Consider the following 20,282-nt stretch of genomic DNA (forward strand, 5'->3'; position numbering starts at 1 on the left):
AACTACCAGGCCAACATCTACATGGTCACCTGCAGGGCCACATCTACCTGTGGGAATATCCTCCCAGACTGGGCCCCTAGAGCCATGAACACTGAAAGAACCACAGGGCACTCTAATGGTTTTGACACTTGTTAGCCCACATTTAGTTCACAAGCATAAATGAAAGTGACCTTCCCACATATGGGAGTGGGACAGAGGAGGGAGAGCCAGCCCAGTGCTGCCGTGGGCCTGCCCATGGCTGCCCAGGTGGCACCTAACAAGCAAGAGCAGATACCAGAACAGGACGGCAGATGCCTAGCACCCTGCGCTCTGAGCTCCTTCTCTATGGTGCTTAGGTTGGCTCCTAGCTAGACACTGCTGCCCAAAAAAACAAGCACGAGGGACATCAAGATCCTCTCTTGGGACCAATGCAGCCTGTTCTGGCCAGCCACAGCCCCGCCTTCCCCTGCCTCCCCACCGTAGTAATCATAGTACATGGGTTGAACAGCCACCTTTGAAATCCAGCCTGATTCCTGAGGCCCATTTGCCCCCAAGCTCTGCCCATCAGCTGTTGGCTGGTCGTACAACGTGGACATTCTTTGTCCTTGGTAGTAGGGCCACGCAGCATGGCTGTGTTCAGAATTCGCATTCTTTGTCAGGGCGATATTGGACTTGTCAATGAAGAAGTCAGAAACCAACTCCCAGGGGTGGAGTGAGAACAGGGAAGGGCCAGCCCTCCTCGCCTTGGCCGTGATCCAGTCGCTGTAGTCTTCCACGTTGGCATAGAGAAACAGGCCAGGGCACACATCGCCTCCATAGGTCAGGAGTCCTCTCAGGACCCAGAGATTAAACTTTGCGAGTTGGCACATCATAGGGCTTCCTGGTTCTCCCTGCAATAAAGGACAGAGGGCCTTAGGTCTCAGAAAAAAATGTCTTTTGTGCTAGTGTCTGTTTTAGAAAGTTTTGCATTGATTCTCTCTGGAAATGGGGGCAAATTATAGCCTACTGTTTCAAATCTAGACAGCCACCACCAATTACAAGGAGACTCCCCCACCCTCACCCCACCCACCCGCCCCACCCCCTTGTCCCTTCTTCTCAGTCTCTCCCTCTTTCTTGCCTGTTTGTTTGAGTCTAGATGTCTTCTAACCTACTCACTATGTAGCTACAGATGACCTTGAACTCTTGAGCCCGAGGACTCCAACTCCTTGTGTGGGAGCACAGACACGCTGCCACAACTGCTTAGAATGCAGGGCTGGGCATCAAATCCCTGAAGCCGTCGCTTTATGAAGAACAAGCTACTTCCCCGGCCCAACTTTTCTTTGTATTATGCAAATTATCTGTGGCCCAGGTACCCAGGTTGCCCATAGCTTCCTGGCTCATTCCCCCAACCCCAACTCTGTTTTTTTTCTGGCACTCAGTCTTGCCTTTCTTTTGGCTGCTCATTCTTCAAATATGATTTCTTTTCTTTCTTTCTTTCTTTCTTTCTTTCTTTCTTTCTTTCTTTTGTTTTTTGAGATGGGGTTTCTCTGTGCCTTGGCTGTCCTGGACTCACTTTGTAGACCAGGCTGGGCTTGAACTCACAGCAATCTGCCTGCCTCTGCCTCCGGAGCGCTGGGATTAAAGGCAGGCGCCCCCACCTGGCTCATGATTACCTTTCATTCTGGCTTAGAACAGTCACGTTTCTGAACCTTTCTCCTCATTCTTCTTTCCGTGCTGGGCCTACAGCTTCCCTCCCTGTGTCACAGCTGCAGTCACTCCCTCAGGCTTTAGCAAACCGAGCTGAATTTGTGACCAGGGCAAGTGGCCTGGTTCTACTCCAATATGAAGATGAGTTAGTGCCTGTGACACGTGCTGGGCATGTAGTGTGCCCTCAGTAAAACATTAGTTACAGTTATTGTGAGGGATTGTACAGGCTGTAATTTTTCTGTAGGAAGTTGATGAAATGGGCAAAGTCGTCGGGTGGTGGTGGTGCACGCCTTTAATCCCAGCACTTGGGAGGCAGAGGCAGACAGATCGCTGTGAGTTTGAGGCCAACCTGGTCTACAAAGTGAGTCTAGGATAGTCAAGGCTACACAGAGAAACCCTGTCTTGAAAAAAAAAGAAAGGAAAAAAAAAAAAAAAAAAGAAAGAAAGAAAAGAAAAGAAAGAAAGAAAGAAATGGAGAAAAGACCCAAGATAACCACTAGGTTTCATTTATACCATCTCCCACCCCAGGCCCCTTCTACTGCAAGTGCCAAACCTCCACTCACACCTCACAGTCCGTGTTGGTCCAAAATAGGGAAAGAACTATTCACACTCCTTAATTTATGACCCCCTTGACTGGAAGAGCCAAGGCAAGATGGCCGATGATGTTGGTCACTGAGGCAACCAGTGAGCAGAGGTGGCAGCTGACGGGAGCACACAGTTTGGACAAACTCAAGGATGAGATAAGAGGAGCAGAGGGGTGCCTCTCAGCTGCTTCCCATCTGAGGCCTGGGTCATGGCCTGCCTGGGGTGGCTGTCCCCCTCCCACCGCACTTCCGGTTGCTTAGGAAGTGTGGGCAGAGCCAAGGTGAGAGTGAGTGGTGGAAGAAGTGATGGGCAAGCAGGGCAGAGTTAAGATAGACAGGTTCTGCAAAGACACTGCCATGTCTGGGTAGCCTTTCAGAAGGCCAAAGCCGGTCTATGGGCAGCGCGTTGTATGCATGTTTGTGTGTTGCTCACTCCAGTGGCAGCACAGCACCCTTGTAGTTCCTTTTTCTTTTTTTTTCCCAGTCTGTTGTGTCACCCCACACTACCAAATTGCAGATGGCTGAAAGGTTATTTTGGAGTTCTGGCTGGTCACTTGGCACGGCTGAAGGCCGTTGTCTGTACCACAGCTATGGTTGTTTGGGGCATGGAGCTCCCTGCTGAAGAATGGTGTGGGCTCCATCCTTTCATTGGTCCTGCCCCCCCCCCCCACCCCAGTCCAATCATAACTACCCTCAAGGAAGACAAAGGGTGGAATTTAGGACACACATCTTCCGCCCCCCCCCACCAGACAGGGTTTCTCTGTGTAGCCTTGGCTGTCCTGGACTCACATTGTAGAACAGACTGGCCTTGAACTAACTCACAGAGATCTGCCTGCCTCTGCCTCCCAAGTGCTGGGATTAAAGGCGTGTGCCACCACTGACCGGCTAGGACACACATCTTGATTGTCTTAACACCCAGTAGTGGGTACAGATGCCCCCAGATAGAATATGAATTTGCTACTAACCTCAGGCTCAGAATGAACTTGGGTTGTTTTGAGGGTTTTTTTTGTTTGTTTGTTTTCCTTTTGTTTTTTTCTCCCTTCTTCCCCACCTAGCAGAGCAGTGATTTCTAGTTTCTGAAGTAAAAGCTGCAGAGGCCACCAGCCCAGGGCCCCTGAAACAGTTCTATCTTACTTCTGGGTGTCAGGGGCAGCTCCCACACAGACAGGCGTTTTTCTCTGGGTAGGCCTCTCCCATGACATCCCAAGAAACCTCTAAGAGTTAGAAAAACTATGAAAGTAAAGAGTAGGGGGCTGGAGAGATGGCTCAGCGGTTAAGAGCACTGACTATTCTTCCAGAGGTCATGAGTTCAATTCCCAGCAACCACATGGTAGCTCACAACCACCCACAATGAGATCTGGTGCCCTCTTCTGGCATGTAGTACATGGAGGCATAATATTGTATGCATAATAAATAAATAAATATTAAAAAAAAAAGAAAGTAAAGAGTAAAGAGCAGTTCTTCTGGGTTCACGGGGAAAATTATTAGCCTGGTTCCAAAGCCGGAAGTTTCTTCTATACCAGGCACGTGTGGTGTTCACAGCCCAGATGCCAGATCGCATTCCCAAGAGACAGAAACATTCAAAATACTGCAGTCACCATTAGATGTTTAGTGAGCAGAATTCAGCTCAAAAGCTAAGGGCTAGCGGCTGAGAATGGCCCAGGGGATAAAGTACATTTTGAACAAGCTTGAGGGATAGAGCTTGGATGCTGAGAATCCGTACAAGTGCCTGGTGGGCTCAGGAGGCGGGATGAGGCACGTGGGGTGAGTAGGCTAGCTAGCCTAGTGTGTCAAACGTTCATACTATAGGCTCAGTTGAAAGCCCTTGCCTCGAACAGGTAGGGAGCAATCTAGGAAGACAATGGCTTTAGACATAGACCCGTGAGCTCACATGTATGTGCATCCTGCATGCATATCACACATACATATGTCACAGTAAATTAAATCTTTCACAGGGATGCCACTTTTTAAAAACAACAACTTTGCTTTGGATCCATTGAGAGCTAATTCTAACTGGCATTGTTCTTTTCTTCTTCTTCTTCTTCTTCTTCTTCTTCTTCTTCTTCTTCTTCTTCTTCTTCTTCTTCTTCTTCTTCTTCTTAGCATTATGTAAAATTGTGTCATCGTCTACAATTGATGGCATCTTAGGTTCAATAAAGTATGTTCCTGGGTTGGTGGGATGATTGCACTTGGGATTTTCTACTGTTTTTAGGACATTATTCAATCTAGGAAGTTGGTGAGGCGGGGCAGGGGTGGCACACACCTTTAATCCCAGCACTCATGATACAGAGGCCAGCCTGGCCTACAGAGCTAGATCTATGACAGCCAAGGTTACACAGAGAAACCCTGTTTCTAAAAACAAGCAAACAAACCAAAGTGGTTGCTGAGGTCCTCCCTTGGCAGGGAGCAAAGCACAAAAAGCAGCTGACCAATGTCGGGCCACTTCGGAGAGAGCAAATGTGCTGCTTAATGAGAACCATCAAGCCTTTGAGATCCAAAGGCTTTTAGAAAGCGTGTGTGTGTGTGTGTGTGTGTGTGTGTGTGTGTTCTAAAAAATCTTGCCTTCTTCCTAGAAGAAAAATATCCTGAGCTGGGCATGGTGGCGCAGGCCTTTAATCCCAGCACTCGGGAGGCAGAGGCAGGAGGATCACTGTGAGTTCGAGGCCAGCCTGGTCTACAAAGTGAGTCCAGGATGGCCAAGGCCACACAGAGAAACCCTGTCTCGAAAAACCAAAAAACCAAAAACAAAAAAAATGTCCTGACCAGAGGAGTCTTGAAGGTTATTTGAGGAGAGTTGGTGGTCAGCATCTTAGAAAGGCAGATTTAAGTTGAGGATATAGCTCAGTAGTACAGTATTTGGCTAACATGATCCCCAGAATATATATGCATATGATACACACACACACACACACACACACACACACACACACACAGAGACAGACAGACAGAGAAAGAGAGGAGAGACAGAGAGACATAGAATTTTTCCTACTAGCTTGAAGTTTTTCTCTTTGCTCTAATATTTGCTAGTCTTGGTAAACCACACTAGTCTTGGTTTAGACACCAGGGGGCCTGAGCCAGATGGTGGTGAATTCTCAGCCATTCTCTGCCATTCCTGTTTGTGTAGAGAGCAGGGCTTCTTAGAGAAGAAACCCCCAATTCCTGGTAAGCAATGCTCCAAAGGAGAGTCTAGGCTTCATAGATACTGGGCGTTAAGATTCTGCTTCAGTCCGCCTACTTGTGATGTCATTGCTTACCTGCCACAGGCGGCGTGGCCCTGCCCAGGGCCATATAAAAGGACAAACTATCCATGTGGCCCTATCTCTACTTCCTCTTCCTCTTCCTCTTCCTCTCTACCTCTTCTCTTTACTCCCTTTCTATTCTCTTTCTTCTTCCTCTTCCTCTCTGTCTCTCTCTGTCTCTCTCTGGGGACCCCTCTCCCCATGCTCATTTTGATTTTTTTCCCTTGAGACAGGGTTTCTCTGTGTAGCCTTGGCTGTCCTGGACTTACTTTATAGACCAGGCTGGCCTCAAACTCACAGCAATCCACCTGCCTCTGCCTCCCGAGTTCTGGGATTAAAGGCGTGCGCCACCATGTCCGGCTTCCCCATGCTCATTTAATAAACCTCATATAACATAATATCTGGTACCTTGTATCTATCATTATCTTATTCTCATATACAAAATTGGTATATATATAAAACTAGGTACAGTGACTTCAGCCCTGTAGACATGTATACACACCCACAAGTGGAAATGGACTCACTCCTTTAATTTTGAGCTCATTAATAAGCATTTGTGACTTGGATATGATTAATCATTCCACTGAAAATAGTAGCTCAGGGTAGTCCTTTCAGCAGACTTTTGGTTTTCAAGACAGGATGTCACTATGTAGCCCAGGCTGGCCTTAAATTCATGGTCCTTCTACCTTGGCCTCCTGAGCACTGGTATTATAGGCATGAATAATTGAGCACTTATTTTCTGTTAAGTGTTATGCCTACCAGAGACATGAATCCCATGTCACTGCCCCTGCCTTCACTCCCCATTGTCCGGTAAGGAGCTGCTCCCGGGACCCCTTGGTGCAGCCCATGATTGCGCTTCCACTGTATCAAGTTCTTACCAGACAAATATCGTTGTATTCCTTATGTGTATGACTGGCACATTCTATTTTCCGGTCTCTATGTAAAGGACACAGGTCAGTGTCTTTCACGGAGATTCTCCTCAGGATACTCATTGTCATGTGATTTCCTGTCTGGACCATGCAACAGAGAGCCCAAGAATTATTAACAAGAAGACAGTCCAGTGTCATCGCAACAGCAACTCACATATCCAAAGAGGAGTCACCAGAAAGCGGTCCTATTCTTCCCTTTTACCCGCAGAAATAAGAGTCTGTGAGTTTTTCCTGAAAACTACCTTTGCTTTGAATTTGAATCTGTAAACAGACAGAGAACAAGTCACCCTTCTTTCACACTTAAAGAATATGCATTTTGTTTCATTCTTAGCCAAGAATGACGGGAAAACGGGTGGCTTAGGTAAGGGTATGCTCAACCCAAGTCCCCCCACTCCTCCCAGCACTTGGTGAGGCAGTCTGCTGCCTGTATACTTCTTTCCTATAGAGATAAAAGAGAAAGAGAGACAGAGAAAGACAGAGAGAGCGAGGGGAGGGGGAGAGGCCTGCCCCCTAGGGATCAATTCTAAAACCTCAAGCATCTTGAGTGATTAAGACAAGCCCTAAAGAAGTTCATCCAAGTCGCCCCCACTGCCAGCACACACACAGCCTCCTCTAGGAGAAGGAATGCATTAACTGCAGACGTGGGATTCCATCCTGCCACCCAGCAGTTCTTCAAAACTGGCTGTCTATGTAGCTTTTTGCCCAGGAAGCAGATGGCCTGGACCAGGTTGTCGAAACGTATGGCAGATTCTGTCCTCAGGAGGGCTATGTTATTGCTCATTGAGATGTTATTAAAGTTCTCATGGGGGATGATGGCATTGACAGAGTACTCTGTGTGATCGATCTTCCTGGAATCCATGTTAGCTATACCAACAACAGCAATAACCTTCTTCCTAGAGAGAAAGACGACAAAGGGATTTTGAGAAGTCAAGGCAGCAAGGAAGCGTCACACTTCCTTCCCTTCTCACTTACGGTTTTTATTTGCAACCTGGTATGCTCATCCAACCCAATCCCTGGGTGTTTCATTTTTGTTTTTAATTTATGTGTGTGCATGCGTGTATGCATGCATGTATGCATGCGTGTTGTGCATGTGTACCACATGTTCCTGCCAGGGCCAGAAGAAGGTACTGGATCCCTTGGATCTGGGATTACAGGTGATGATGAGCTACTTGGTGTTGGTGCTAGGAACCACATCTGGGCTCTCTGGAAGAGCGAGAAGCACTACAACTGCTGAGCCATCTCTTTTTCCAGTGCCCGGGTTGGTCTTTACTCATATTGTTGGACTCAGGGTCCAGGGAATCTCTTCTGAATTTCTAGGCTTGTGCTCTCCCCAGTGAGCCCAAGGCCTCTTGGGGGATTCTTCTGTCCTAATGCCATTTGTCTTACAAACCAAAAACCATCTGTTCACATGTTGGGGGCAACTTTTTCTATATGAATAGTCTCTTTAGACAAAGTAGTAATCATATCAAATATTGTAATTATGACTCTCACAGTCTTAGCATTTAACTTAGCACTTAATTTTACGAGTTTTTTTGTTTTTGTTTGTTTGTTTGTTTTTAAGATTTATTGGCTGAGCTGGGCACTGGTGGTGCATGCCTTTAATCCCAGCACTTGGGAGGCAGAGGCAGGTGGATCACTGTGAGATCAAGGCCAGCCTGGTTTACAAATCGAGTCCAGGATAGTCAAGGCTACACAGAGAAAACCTGTCTCAAAAAACCAAAAAAACAAAACAAAAAAATTTATTGCCTGGGTGTGGTGGCACACGCCTTTAATCCCAGCACTTGGAAGACAGAGGCAGGCGGATCTCTCTAAGCTTGATGTCAGCCTGTTTTACAAAGGGAGTCCAGAACAGCCAAGGCTGGACAGAGAAACCCTGTCTCAAAAAACAAAAACAAAAACAAAAAATTGCATTTATTTATTATATATACAATGTTGTATCTGCAGGTACAATTGCACCCCAGAAGAGGGCATCAGATTCATCATAGATGTTGTGAGCCACCATGTGGTTCCTGAGAATTGAACTTAGGACCTCTGGAAGAGCAGCCAGTGCTCTTAACCTCTGAACCATCTCTCCAGACCAGCACTTAACATTTAAAGCATCTCTCCTCACATACTCTATGGCAGAATTGATATAGCTTATGAGTGGAAAGATATGGCTGAAGAGTGGAGGGTTTAAGCTGTGTTCTCTTCTTCATCCCTTGGGACTCTCTCAAGAAACTATAAGAATCCGAAGCAAACGCACACACCATGAACCCATACAGGGGAGCCAGCACTTGGCGTCTGAGCAAAGGCCTGCAAAGGACAGCAGGGAGTGACTGAGGACACCTGCTGCCACTGGCCTCAGAAGAAGCTGGGTGAGGTTCTCAGCAAAAAAGGTAGGTAAGAGTGAAGGTCAAGTCAGAAGCAGCAGGAAGAAGAACAGAAAACACAGATACTGAGAAAGTAGAGCCAGGCGTGGTGGCACACGCCTTTAATCCCAGCACTCAGGAGGCAGAGGCAGGCGGATCTAAGATCAAGCCCAGCCCGGTCAACTTAGTGAGTTCCAGGACAGCCAGGGCTACACAGAGAAACCCTGTCTCAAAAAACAAAGCAAAGCAAAGCAAAGCAAAGCAAACAAAGACTAAGGAAGTAGGCTGACAACAATGACCAAAACGAGATAGAAGTTAGCCAAGTTTGCTTGTGTGTTTGTGTGCATGTATGTGTATGGGGCTGTGCATGTGTGTTCCCGTGTATGGAAGCCTGAGGTTGATGTTGGCAATCGTCTTCAGCTGCTCTTCCATTTTGTTTATTGGAGCAAGGACTCATAAGCCCAGATCTCAGACATAGCCAGATCCCTAGGTGAGAAGAGTTAGGCCAGGCAGAGCTGCATGGAGCTGGGTGAGGAAGCCAATCCGTACATAACCTCAGAAGAAAATAGACCCTGATCTTACTCTCCTCTCCAGGCCATTGTCAGTGCTCACATTGACGGCCCCCGACTGGACCTAGTATGCAAGGGAACCTGATGTTGTCACCCATCTGGGGACCACAAAGGGCGGTGGGTGGAGAGTGAATCATGAGTGACAGATGGGAGCCATCTGGCATAGCCAGACATCCAGCTCCACAGAGATGAAGTCATTGTAAGTCTGATCAACACTTTATTGTCTAACTCGAGAGACTCGTGAAGATGAAATGAGGGATAATGGCAGAAGCTGAGGTACCCAGGCATCTCCTTGGTGTGGTGTGTGAGCATTTGTAGTCACCCTGCTTAAAGTCAGGATCACCTCAGACTTCCCCACAAGAATATTTAACACTGGGAGCCAGAGTGGCAATGAGAGGGGTAGAGTGAGGCCTAGAAATCTTTTCTGGAAAAGTATGAGCCATAAATAGGACATGAATAGGGAATGAGAGGGTTCTACATCAAAATGTTATAAAATGAATTGTGATCTCCAAAAATGGGACTGTATTTGGTAGCAAGGCCTTTATTTTCACATTTGGAGACAGAGGTATGTAGGGCCTAATCCAGTAAGACCAATGTCCCTTTCCCCTTAAAAAAAAAAAAAAAAACTTTGATTCTTCTCATGTGTATGTGTGCATGTGTATATGTGTATATTTGTGTGTATGTATTTATTGTATGTATGTATATATGTATATGTGTGTATGTGCATATTGTATGCATGAGTGTGTATGTGTATGTATGTGTATTTGTGTGTTTATGTATGTATGTGTGTATATGTGTGTGTTTATGTATGTGTGGGTTTGTGTGTGTATGGTGCATGAGTGTGTGTGTAGGACTGGGGTTGAAGTCGGGATTCTTTCTTTCTTCCTTTTTTTTTTTTTTTTTGTTTTTGTTTTTGTTTTTGTTTTTGTTTTTTTTTTTCGAGACAGGATTTCTCTGTGTAGCCTTGGCTGTCCTGAACTCATTTTGCAGGCCAGGCTGTCCTCAAACTCACAGTGATCCATTCTGCCTCTGCCTCCCAAGTGCTGGGATTAAAGATGTGCACCACCGTGTCTGACTTCTATCTTATTTTCTTTTTTATTTATTTTTTTAATTAATTATTTTTTAAAAGATTTATTCATTATGTTTACAGTATTCTGCCTGCAAGCATTAGATCTCATTATAGATGGTTGTGAGCCACCATGTGGTTGTTGGGAATTGAACTCATGACCTTTGGAAGAGCAATCAGGGCTCTTAACCTCTGAGCCATCTCTCCAGCCCCTGTCTTATTTTCACACAGAGAAAAATAACCATGTGAAGACACAGCTGGAAGGCTTCTTCCTCTAAATCCAGAAGGAAACAAACCTGCCCACACTCTAACCTTGGACTTTCTGAGTTAAACCACCCAGTCTATATTTCTATGGAAACCTGAGCTGACTAGGGGAGAAAGAATTCTATGCTCATAGACATAAAAATCAATATAGAAAGATACATAGATATCCATGAACACATTGGTTTTTTTTGTTGTTGTTGTTTTGTTTTTTTTTAAATTTTATTATGTATACAATGATTTGCCCTCATGTATGCCTGCAGGCCAGAAGAGGGCACCAGGTCTCACTATAGATGGTTGCAAGCCACTATGCAGTTGCTGGGAATTGAACTCAGAATCTTTGGAAGAACAGACAGTATTCTTAACCTCTGAGCCATCTCTCCAGCCCAACACATTGATGACAGCACGTGGCACAAGGGAAAGAAACTAGTGACCAAGTGGATGTTTTCCCTGCATATCTTTGCTTCTTTGTGGCTATTCACCCATATACCGGGGTTTCCACTGAAACATATAAATCCCAGCTCTTCTGAAGACAGTCCTTAGAATGCTCAGAGTGGTCGAGCATCTGACACACCATTGTAAGCTTTCCTACAATACAGCCTCTAGCAAAACTAGGCTTTCTTGAACTCCTGGCAATAGGAGTGCTTACTTTCATACCAAGATGGTTAAGAAAGCACCAAAACCCAACATGCAGACTGCGAGGAGTTCCTGCTGTGAGACCCAAGTCCTTATGAGACTGCCTAAGACAAAGAAACACACCAACAGGGCCTACGGTATGCCCACGTGTGCTAAATAAGTCCTTGGAGGATCAGGTGTGTGCTTCCCTTTTGAAGAGCAGAAAATTGTAAAAGTGTTGAATGCACAAGCACAGCATCATGAAGTAAAATAAATATGGAGCTTTTTAAAATAATGAAAGTCAAGGCTCTGTAATATATACTATATATAATCACACATACATTATATATAATATAATGTATAATATATAAATATAAAAAATATAAATTCTGACCAGTGTGGGTCAAGAGTGGAACACCCATAATGAACTAAACGTCTTATGCTACCAAGTAAACCTCCAGTGGCAGGAATGGGTTACATATTATTGAGTCATTGGCCAAAGGGGGTCCCATGGACACCCCCCCCCCAAATCATAGACTGTTGCCAAGGCTATTGGCTACTCTCCACAACTTGATGGTAAGGCCCTACTGCTGAAGACATCACTTAACTTATTTCATTGAACAAGGAGAAGTTCATCGGGTGTCTAACTAGAAGCTTCGCTCCTACTGACTAGTGTTCCTGGTACCGGAAGGTATTCTGCACAGGACCAGAGGACAAAGGGGAATCATGATATCACCCAGCTATAAACTCTGATCCACAACAGCAACCTGCCTGCAAGATATACTGGTGCAATGGTGGCCCAAACATTATGGGCATAACCAATCATTACATGAGCTAGAGCCCATACCCGATACAAGACCCTGAGACTAGATAAAATGACTGCTAACGACATACCCGTAGATCAGTGCCTTGATCAAATCACATCAAAAAAGATTTTTCTTGTAGCAGGTGGGAGTTAAGATAGAGACCCACACCTGGACAATGTGCCCAGAGTGCAAGTCTTAGGAGCACTCATTCCTAAGTGAGATGTGTCCATTAACCTCCTCATCTCAAGGCTCAGGGAAGAGGAGAGAAAGTGTAAGAGCCAGAGGTGATGGACCACAGGACTGAAGTGCTTGTGAACTCAGACTGTGGCAGCACACACAAGGCAGGCAGGGTCCCTGGCACTGAGAGAGGATGAGGACACAGAAAGCCCAAGGTTAGAGGGTCAGCAGGTTTTTTTCCCTTCTGGACTTCCAGGTAGCCATGACCAAGAAGCTGTTGCAATTGATTCTTGATGACAGAGGGACAATCAGTTCTCTCTAGTGGGGTTACTGGGTATATAGGCCACACTCCAGGGAATGCCCCATGCCCAGGTACCCCAACACAAAATGAACTCAGTGGGATTGTTTGTGTACTTTTTGTTTCATTTTGTTTTGTTTTTAATCTTATTGATCTTTTATTTGTTTTGATTTTCATTGCTGTGGGATTCTTTTTTATTTTTTTTTGAAAAAGAGAAAAAGAAACAAAGTTGAGTAGGTAGAGAGGTGGAGCAGAGTTGGGGGAGGAGGAAACATGCTTCAAATATATTTTATAAAAAGTATTTAATTTTAGAGAAACCCTGTCTTGAAAAGCCATATGTGTGTGTGTGTGTGTGTGTGTGTGTGTGTGTGTGTGTGTGTATAATTTAAAAAGTAAATACAAAGAAAATGCCATAGGAAGCCTACTATTTTATATGCACTCTGAAGAATAATAAAGTAATTTAAGAATACATAAAGCAAGTATTAAGATTTCAATAACTAGCTGGGCATGGTGGCACATGCCTATAATCCCAGCACTTGGAAGGCAGAGGCACACAGATCTCTGTGAATTCAATGCCAGCATGGTCTACAAAGCAAATCCATGACAGCCAGGGCTGTTACACGGAGAAATCCTATTTTGAAAAACCAAAAGGAGGAGGAGGAAGAGGAGGAGGAGAAGAAGAAGAAGAAGAAGAAGAAGAAGAAGAAGAAGAAGAAGAAGAAGAAGAAGAAGAAGAAGAAGAAGAAGAAGAAAGAAGAAGAAGAAAGAAGAGGAAGGAAGAATCCAGCCGCAACAGAATATTCTATCAGGTGTTTGTTACAATTTCTTTAGCCAGTTAAACTGATTATACTTTCAGGCTGGGAAGATGGCTCCCTGGATAAAGCCCTCACAATGCAAGCATGAGGATCAGAGTTCAGGTCCCCAGTACCCACATAAAAGCTAGGTGGCCTGCCTGCAATTGTAGAACTCAACAGGCAGAGATGGGAAAATCTGGGGGAAAAGCCAGCTAAGTCAGTGAGTGTCCAGGGTCAGTGAGAGACTCTGCTTTAGTAAAGTGGGGAGCAATGGAAGCAGACACCTGATGTCTCACACACACACACACAGGCAAACACACACCACACACATGTACACACCACACACGCACATACAAACAAATCTCTATGCTTTTTCCTTCCATTCATGTAAACACATATACTATCTTATTTCCAGGGTACATAAAAACTATATTATAATTTGATTATCTGTCATAACAAGATGTGTGTTTTTTATTTGGTTGTTTTTGTTTTTGTTTGTTTGTTTTGATGGCATGTAGCCCAGGCTGGCCTCAAACTCAGCAGATAGCTAAGAATGACCTTGAACAAGTGATCATTCTGCCTCCACCTTCCAAGTGCTGAGATCACGGGTCTGTGTCACAATGTCCCTTGGTTTTTTACTTTCTCTCTGCCATTTCTGTGTAACTAGCCACCCAGTGAGCATGAGAGGTACATAAAATATTTCTTCTCCAGAGGTTCAAATGACCTTACTTTTTGAGAACCAGCATTAAGAAGATAATTTGAACCTCTGCGGAAACATCCTAAAAGTTAAGGCATTCCACAATACTTATGAAAATATTTTAGGATGTTTGCCAAATACTTTCTTTAGTCATAGCTATGATTTCCTCCCCCCTTGATTGTAAGAATTTGAGCTTTTGGTAAGACGTCGTGAGTGTTTTGAGCGCCCAGAGAAAGGCATTCTGAAAGCGGCTCTTATTTCCCTCCGTTTTTCTCTATGCCATTCTGTCTGTGGCAGTGACATCTGTGAGGAGGCCCAAGGTGTCTTAAGAGAGGGCTCCTGCTGACTTAACTTATCCTGAAAGGACACCCGGTGGACAGAATCCATATCTCTGTGATTGCGGCAACATCCTAAATGGACTTCCTAGACACACGGCGTGGCATCTCACTTTTCACTGGTACCACTCAACAAACTCTTAGGAAAGTCCCACGAGCCACCGGTGATGTCAGGACCTTGGCTCAGGTGAGCACACCCCGAGTCTATCCTGCAGGCCCCGCCAGTCCTCCAGGCCTGCAAGACACCCCACCCCAGGCCTCCCCCCAGTGGGAGCACTAGCCTGTCCTGGAGAGCGGAGGCAGTACTGAGGATCCAGAACTCGCTGAGAATGCAGCCGAACGCCAGGTGGGTGTACTGTGGGTCCTGTAGGGAGACCACCCAGGGGAACTCGTTGCTGCCCACGAGGTTCTCCTTGGAATCGTCCTTGATGTCGGCTTTCTGGATGCCGCAAACTGCAGAGGGAGCGTAGGCCTCACTGTGTGGCAAGCCGCGGGCCCCCCTGTGAGCACCCCCGATTCCCCAGGCATCCAGACTCCTGTATTGCTTTGCTCTGTTTTGCTTGGGGCTCACTCTACGACCCTAATGCTTAGTTGATCCCAGGAGGCGCACCCCTTAAACTAGGCTGTGTGTGTGTGTGTGTGTGTGTGTGTGTGTGTGTGTGTGTGTGTGATGACACACACACAAAAGGACCTGTCATCATCCCGTAGAGAGTCTAGACCTTTTCTTCAGGGAAAAGTTGTTGCTTGCTTCCCCTACTCTCCTCTCACAAGTGTGTGGTGCAGTTTTCCAGATCTGTGATGTCATCACTCTGATGGCCAAATGTATGCATGACTTTGTATATATACTCCTGTGCGTTAGCTTTTTCTAGTTCAGTGTCTGCTATGGTGTGAAAGACAAAGCCTGTGATGGCTAGTTTTAATTATCAACTTGATGCAACCTAGAATCTCTTGGAAAGGGAATCTTAATGAGGAATTGTCTAGAAGAGGATAGATTGAGAGCGTGTGTATTGAGGACTGTCTTAATTGCGAACTGATACAAGAAGAGCCAAGTCACTTTGGGAAGTGCCATTTCCTAGACAGGTAGGGGACCCTTAACCGTATAAGAGTGAAGAAGAGCATGGGGGGGTGGGGGGGTGTTAGGGGGTGGGCTTGGCACACACCTTTAATCCCAGCACTCAGGAAGCAGAGGTAGGGGAAATCTCTGAGATTGAGGCCAGCCTGGTCCTACATAGAGAGTTCTGGCCAGTTAGTGCCACATAGTAAGACCTTGTCAAGGAAAAAAAAAAAAAAAAAAAGTAAAGAAAGCTAGCTGATTGAACAAGCAGGCAGCATGTACCTCATTCTCTCTGCTCTTAACTATGGGTGAGATGTGACCAGCTGCTTGAGTCCCTCAGGTGGGGTGTCTAGCAACAGAAGTAAAACTACCACACATCCCTTCCTGAGCAAAACTGCTTTAGGGGGCCCCAATAACTTAAGAGTATAAAAGGGTCGCCAGGCCGGGTGGCACACGCCTTTAATCCTAGCACTCAGGAGGCTGAGGCAGGTGGATCCATGTGAGTTAGAGGCTAGCCTGGTCTACAAAGCAAGTCCAGAACACCAAGGCTACATAGAGAAACCCTGTCTTAAAAAAAAAAAAAAAAAAAAAGAATATAAAAGAGTTTTGAGGCCCAAAGGTTTGAGCCTGGCCAGCATTCACTGCTTGGGACAATTCTGCCATAACCCTGCAGGTGCCCACTGCTAAGGTGGACGGAGAACTCCAGCTTTAGGGCAGGTAGCATGTGTCTATGTCACACAGGCGGCATGTGGAGCCAATGCAGAGGAATCCAAACTCCACCACTCAACTCGTGACACCCTCAGCCTGAGACTCACCCTAGCTTTTCCCTGCATCCCCTGCAAGCTGCTAGCGTGCACAGCTCCTCCTCCTCCTAGGTCCTCTTGGCTTGTTAGTGTGTCCCCAGGAGCTGGCATGGTGCCTAGTATCTAGTTGGCGATCATTAACTTATGTGGTGTACAAGTAAAATGACTCTGTCGGTTATCTACTCCCTGACCTCCTGTCACGAAGAAGAGAAAAAGTCCTGGTGTGTGGAAGCTGTCAGTGTCCCCCTTCTCAATCCTGCTCAGCTTCTGCCTTCCAGATTGTCCCCCTGAGCAGTCTCCTGGGAAGCCTGGACTTTGTTTCCATGGAGAGTGCAGTGTTGCTTAAATGCCCTGCCCCCTCTGCCAGCCTGAGGTTGGATGGACCTATGTTGTCCTTAAAGTATATTCTATATTCATGCAAGTGCAGGAGACTGTTGGAACAGGACAAATTAAGAGGACAAAGCAAGGCCAGGCACTGACTGACTCCCTTATAGAGTGATGGGGTGAGCTGATCTCCCTACTTTCCAGGCATCACTCACAACAAGACAGCAACTCCACGAACTATGTTGCTCCCCCAAGCTGCTAACTCCCTCCCTTGCCCAGTGTCCTCCCTCAGCCTTTGATCTACCTTGTTCTGCTGAGTTCCAGCGCCCACAGGACCCCTTAGCACCTTGTGGGGCCAGGGTGTAGAGATTCTTCACCCTGAGAGTATCAGGCATCTGCAAGAATCTCTGGACACTGCATTTGCTAAAAGGTCCCCAGGCTAGACCCCGATGGGTATGTGTGAAGAGCCTGGATGCAGACTGCAAAGTCAAGCCAGGCTCTTAGCGCACTGAGATCTGGGGGAAGGCGCTACTCTCTCTGGCACTGGTCCTCTTTTGAAGGGTGTAGTCATGAGTCTGGCTGTACACCACTTGGGATTGTTGCCCGATCACAGGGGAGATTGTGAGGATATGCAAACTATAGCTTGGTAAATGACTGGACTGAGCCTTGGGGCAAAACCGGCAATTCTGTTTCCAAAAATGCAAACCATCTCCCTGCTTGCTCTCAAATCAATGCTTACTTCTGTGTTGGCGGCCTTGGGTCTCCACACCATGTAACAGGCACCCGTAGCACATCCTGTGTGTTGGACTCCCAGTGAATGTCTTTTCAGCCATTCATCCAGCCTGCACGGAGCCCTGCCAGGCACTGGGTTTGGGAACTAAGCGGGTTAGGGACGGTCTTTGAGAGTCTGTGACGGTGACACATGATGCACTGATGGCCATACAGGGAGATATGACCCAGAGGACGTGCTGAGTATTCAGAAGAGAAAACAGGAAGAATGGAAGGGCTTCTTCCGGTGGTGACCCAGGATGTGGGTAGCAGAGGCTTTTCCGAAACACAAGAGTTCATTGTCATCTACAGTGTTATCAAGAACTCAGAGATGGCTAGATAGGGCAGCATATGCCTTTAATCTCAGTACTCAGGAGGCAGAGCCAGGTGGTGGATCAATGCCAGCCTGGTCTACTTAGTGAGCGCCAGGCTAGCCAATGCTACATAGTGAGACTCTTCTCTCAAAACAAAACAAAACAAACAACAACATAAATGAACATAAGACCTCTTCACTATGGGGTATCCTGAGACCAAATTTCCATCCACAGACTTTGCTGGGAGAACACTAAGGCAGAAATACCAACAATGAGATTCCTTGTCTATGCCTTATTTTTTCTCTGGAGACATTAGTGATCTATAACACAGGCCTTAGCCAATCCTTCCCAAGCCGAGAACCTCTGTGTACATGAGGACATTCCTTTTTCCCAATCGCCCTCCTGGGTGCTGGGGAAATAGCTCAGTAGTAGAGTACTGGTGCAGAGTCCCTGCCTTGTGCCTGATTCCATCTCTAATGCCATGATGAGAAAGTTTGGGTCCAGGGATCAAGTGTTTGTTCTGGGTCTCAGCTATGGCTTTAGTAGAAGAGATGCCATGTCTGTGTTTCTGAGCATCTCTTGGTAGAGGGATGGAGGAGGCTGAGGAAGGTGTGGGGTCTCTGTAGTGTGTGTGTGTGTGTGTGTGTGTGTGTGTGTGTGATCTTCCATCTAACCAATGGCAGCAAAGGTGGGGTGGATAGAGCCTACCTGAGTCAGCTGTTCCCTCTTCATCTGCCCTTTCCTAGGCTGGACATGGTAGCAGCCACTTCTGCTGCCTGGAAAACCTCTGCTGCTGTGGGACCAGTCCTGATCAGGGCCACAGTTTGCAGAGCTCAATGTACTCCACCAGGTGGGCAAGGTTGAGCCGAGTGTGGGAGGCAGTTCTCACACTGACCCCTCTTCCCCATAGGCCATTGTGTGCCCTAAAGCTAATTCCTGTTTCCCACCCTTGGAATTAGACCCACACCCATGCCCTGACTGACTCTCTGCATTACCTAGGTCCTGCCACTCACACAGGACGCCCAGGACAAAGTGCTGGGGCATGGTCTTCCTTGCCTAGTGAGTCAGTCCCTCTCTGAGCCACTCTGTTTTCCTAGATGACCCCCCCACCCCCCCCACCACCACACCTCCACCACCACAGCTCCACCACCACAACCCCCACCACCACACCTACCACATACACACACACACACACACACACACACACACACACACACACACCACACCACACACACACACACACCACACTCCCACCCCCACCACCACCACACACACCTCCACCACCACACCCCACCACCACCACACACCCCCACCCCACCTCCACACCCACCCCAGGCTCCACCTATCACTGAACACCCTAGGACAGGAGCTCCACACTTACTGGCAGATGACAAGCGGGACATGTACAGCAGTAGCAGCAGTCCTCTCATCCCCGCCATCCCCAGAGAGAAGCGCAGCGAGCACCATGGGCAGCTGGGAAGACAGAAGACTCATGACTCCATCACCCTCCACGCAAGGCTCCCCCTGCTTCCTGAAGGGGTTGATCCCCATGATAGAAGCCTGTTCTTTTTTTTCCATAGAGGTTCCCAGATGAAGTAAACTGACCTGTCACATCCCCAGCTCTGGGTCCTGTGCACACATGGGCAGGAAGAGGCTGTCTGGCTCCAATGCTTGCCTAGCAGTTTGTGAGATGGCCCAAGCAGAGAGGGTAGTCTGTTTTTTTCCAGTTTTCTTCTCAGAGCAGCCTGGGGCCCTGGGTTGGTTCTCTAAAAAGGGTTGGTTTTTGATTTGTGGAATTCAACCCTTGCTTTGAATCTATAGCCACAAAACACTGCTGGAAGAAAAGACAGGGTTTTGGTGGGAGCTCCCCCAGGGTTTAGTGTCTTACTACGATGTCACCCTTCTATTAAAACTCACATCAGAACCCTGCGTGGTGGCACACGCCTTTAATCCCAGCACTCAGGAGGCAGAGGCAGGCAGATCTTGGGTGAGTTCGAGGCCAGCCTGGTCTACAGAGCTAGTTCCAAGACAGTCAGGACTGTTAACGCAGAGAAACCCTGTCATGAAAATCAACAAACCAAACCAAACCAAACCAAAACCCCTACCTCACATCAAGTCTTTGCTAGGATGATTTCACTAGCAACAGTCCCAGCATTTAGCTCAATCCATTCATATAGCCACTTAGACACAGACACTCTCTCATAATGCCCATTTTACAGACTCAGAAACTGACACCCAAAAGACACTGAGTAACAGGCCCAAGGTCACACAGTAGCTAAGCTGTGAATCCGGACTGTGAACTCAAAGCTATCTGAACCACCAAGCCCTTGGGGACGTCACCTTACAGCGAGCGCAGTGTCTCAAACTGTGCACCATGACCTAAGGAAACTGTGTGCACAGTTCTAAGTCACCATGTTCCCCTCAGGACATGAGACGTTTCTTTTGTCCTCGGGATGGTGCTGCGAGTTCTTCTGTGAACTAGTCCCACTAAGGGAGAAATGGACTCACTGTGGCCTTATGCAGCCGAGCTCTATAGCGGAGTTTCTTCTACGCCTTGGGAAGAATGTTCCATTGTGGCGTCACGGTTACCACGACACCCCTCAGCAAACATTTGGACGTGACGGCTTAAGAGGAAC

The 20,282-nt window shown here is 46.9% G+C and overlaps 1 protein-coding gene across 2 annotated transcripts; it reads right to left on the reverse strand.

The window, feature by feature from the left end:
* Nucleotides 1-131: 131 nt before the first annotated feature.
* Nucleotides 132-19,085, reverse strand: Prss54 (serine protease 54). 2 transcript variants are annotated; one of them, XM_051168762.1, is made up of 5 exons: nt 19,028-19,085; nt 14,665-14,836; nt 7,052-7,310; nt 6,367-6,498; nt 132-869 (listed from the first exon to the last, which is right to left on the reverse strand). In XM_051168762.1, the coding sequence occupies exons 1-5, from the start codon at nt 19,083-19,085 to the stop codon at nt 348-350; spliced, it is 1,143 nt and encodes a 380-aa protein (XP_051024719.1). In that variant the 3' UTR covers nt 132-347. The 2 variants fall into 2 exon arrangements, with proteins under 2 accessions (XP_051024719.1, XP_051024720.1); XM_051168763.1 differs by having other exon boundaries at nt 7,052-7,306; nt 14,661-14,836.
* Nucleotides 19,086-20,282: the final 1,197 nt, after the last annotated feature.

Source organism: Acomys russatus, chromosome 26 (genome assembly GCF_903995435.1).
Source record: "Acomys russatus chromosome 26, mAcoRus1.1, whole genome shotgun sequence".
Taxonomy (NCBI): Eukaryota; Metazoa; Chordata; class Mammalia; order Rodentia; family Muridae; genus Acomys; species Acomys russatus.

Bases quoted from the DNA above. Each gene is read 5' to 3' on its own strand.
- Prss54 (XM_051168762.1), bottom strand. From the start codon at position 19,085: ATGGCGGGGATGAGAGGACTGCTGCTACTGCTGTACATGTCCCGCTTG. The intron at 14,837-19,027 runs GTAAGTGTGGAG...CTCCCTCTGCAG, and splicing joins GTCCCGCTTGTCATCTGCCA to TTTGCGGCATCCAGAAAGCC. The intron at 7,311-14,664 runs GCTAGTGCTCCC...CTTTCTCTCTAG, and splicing joins GCCTCCGCTCTCCAGGACAG to GAAGAAGGTTATTGCTGTTG.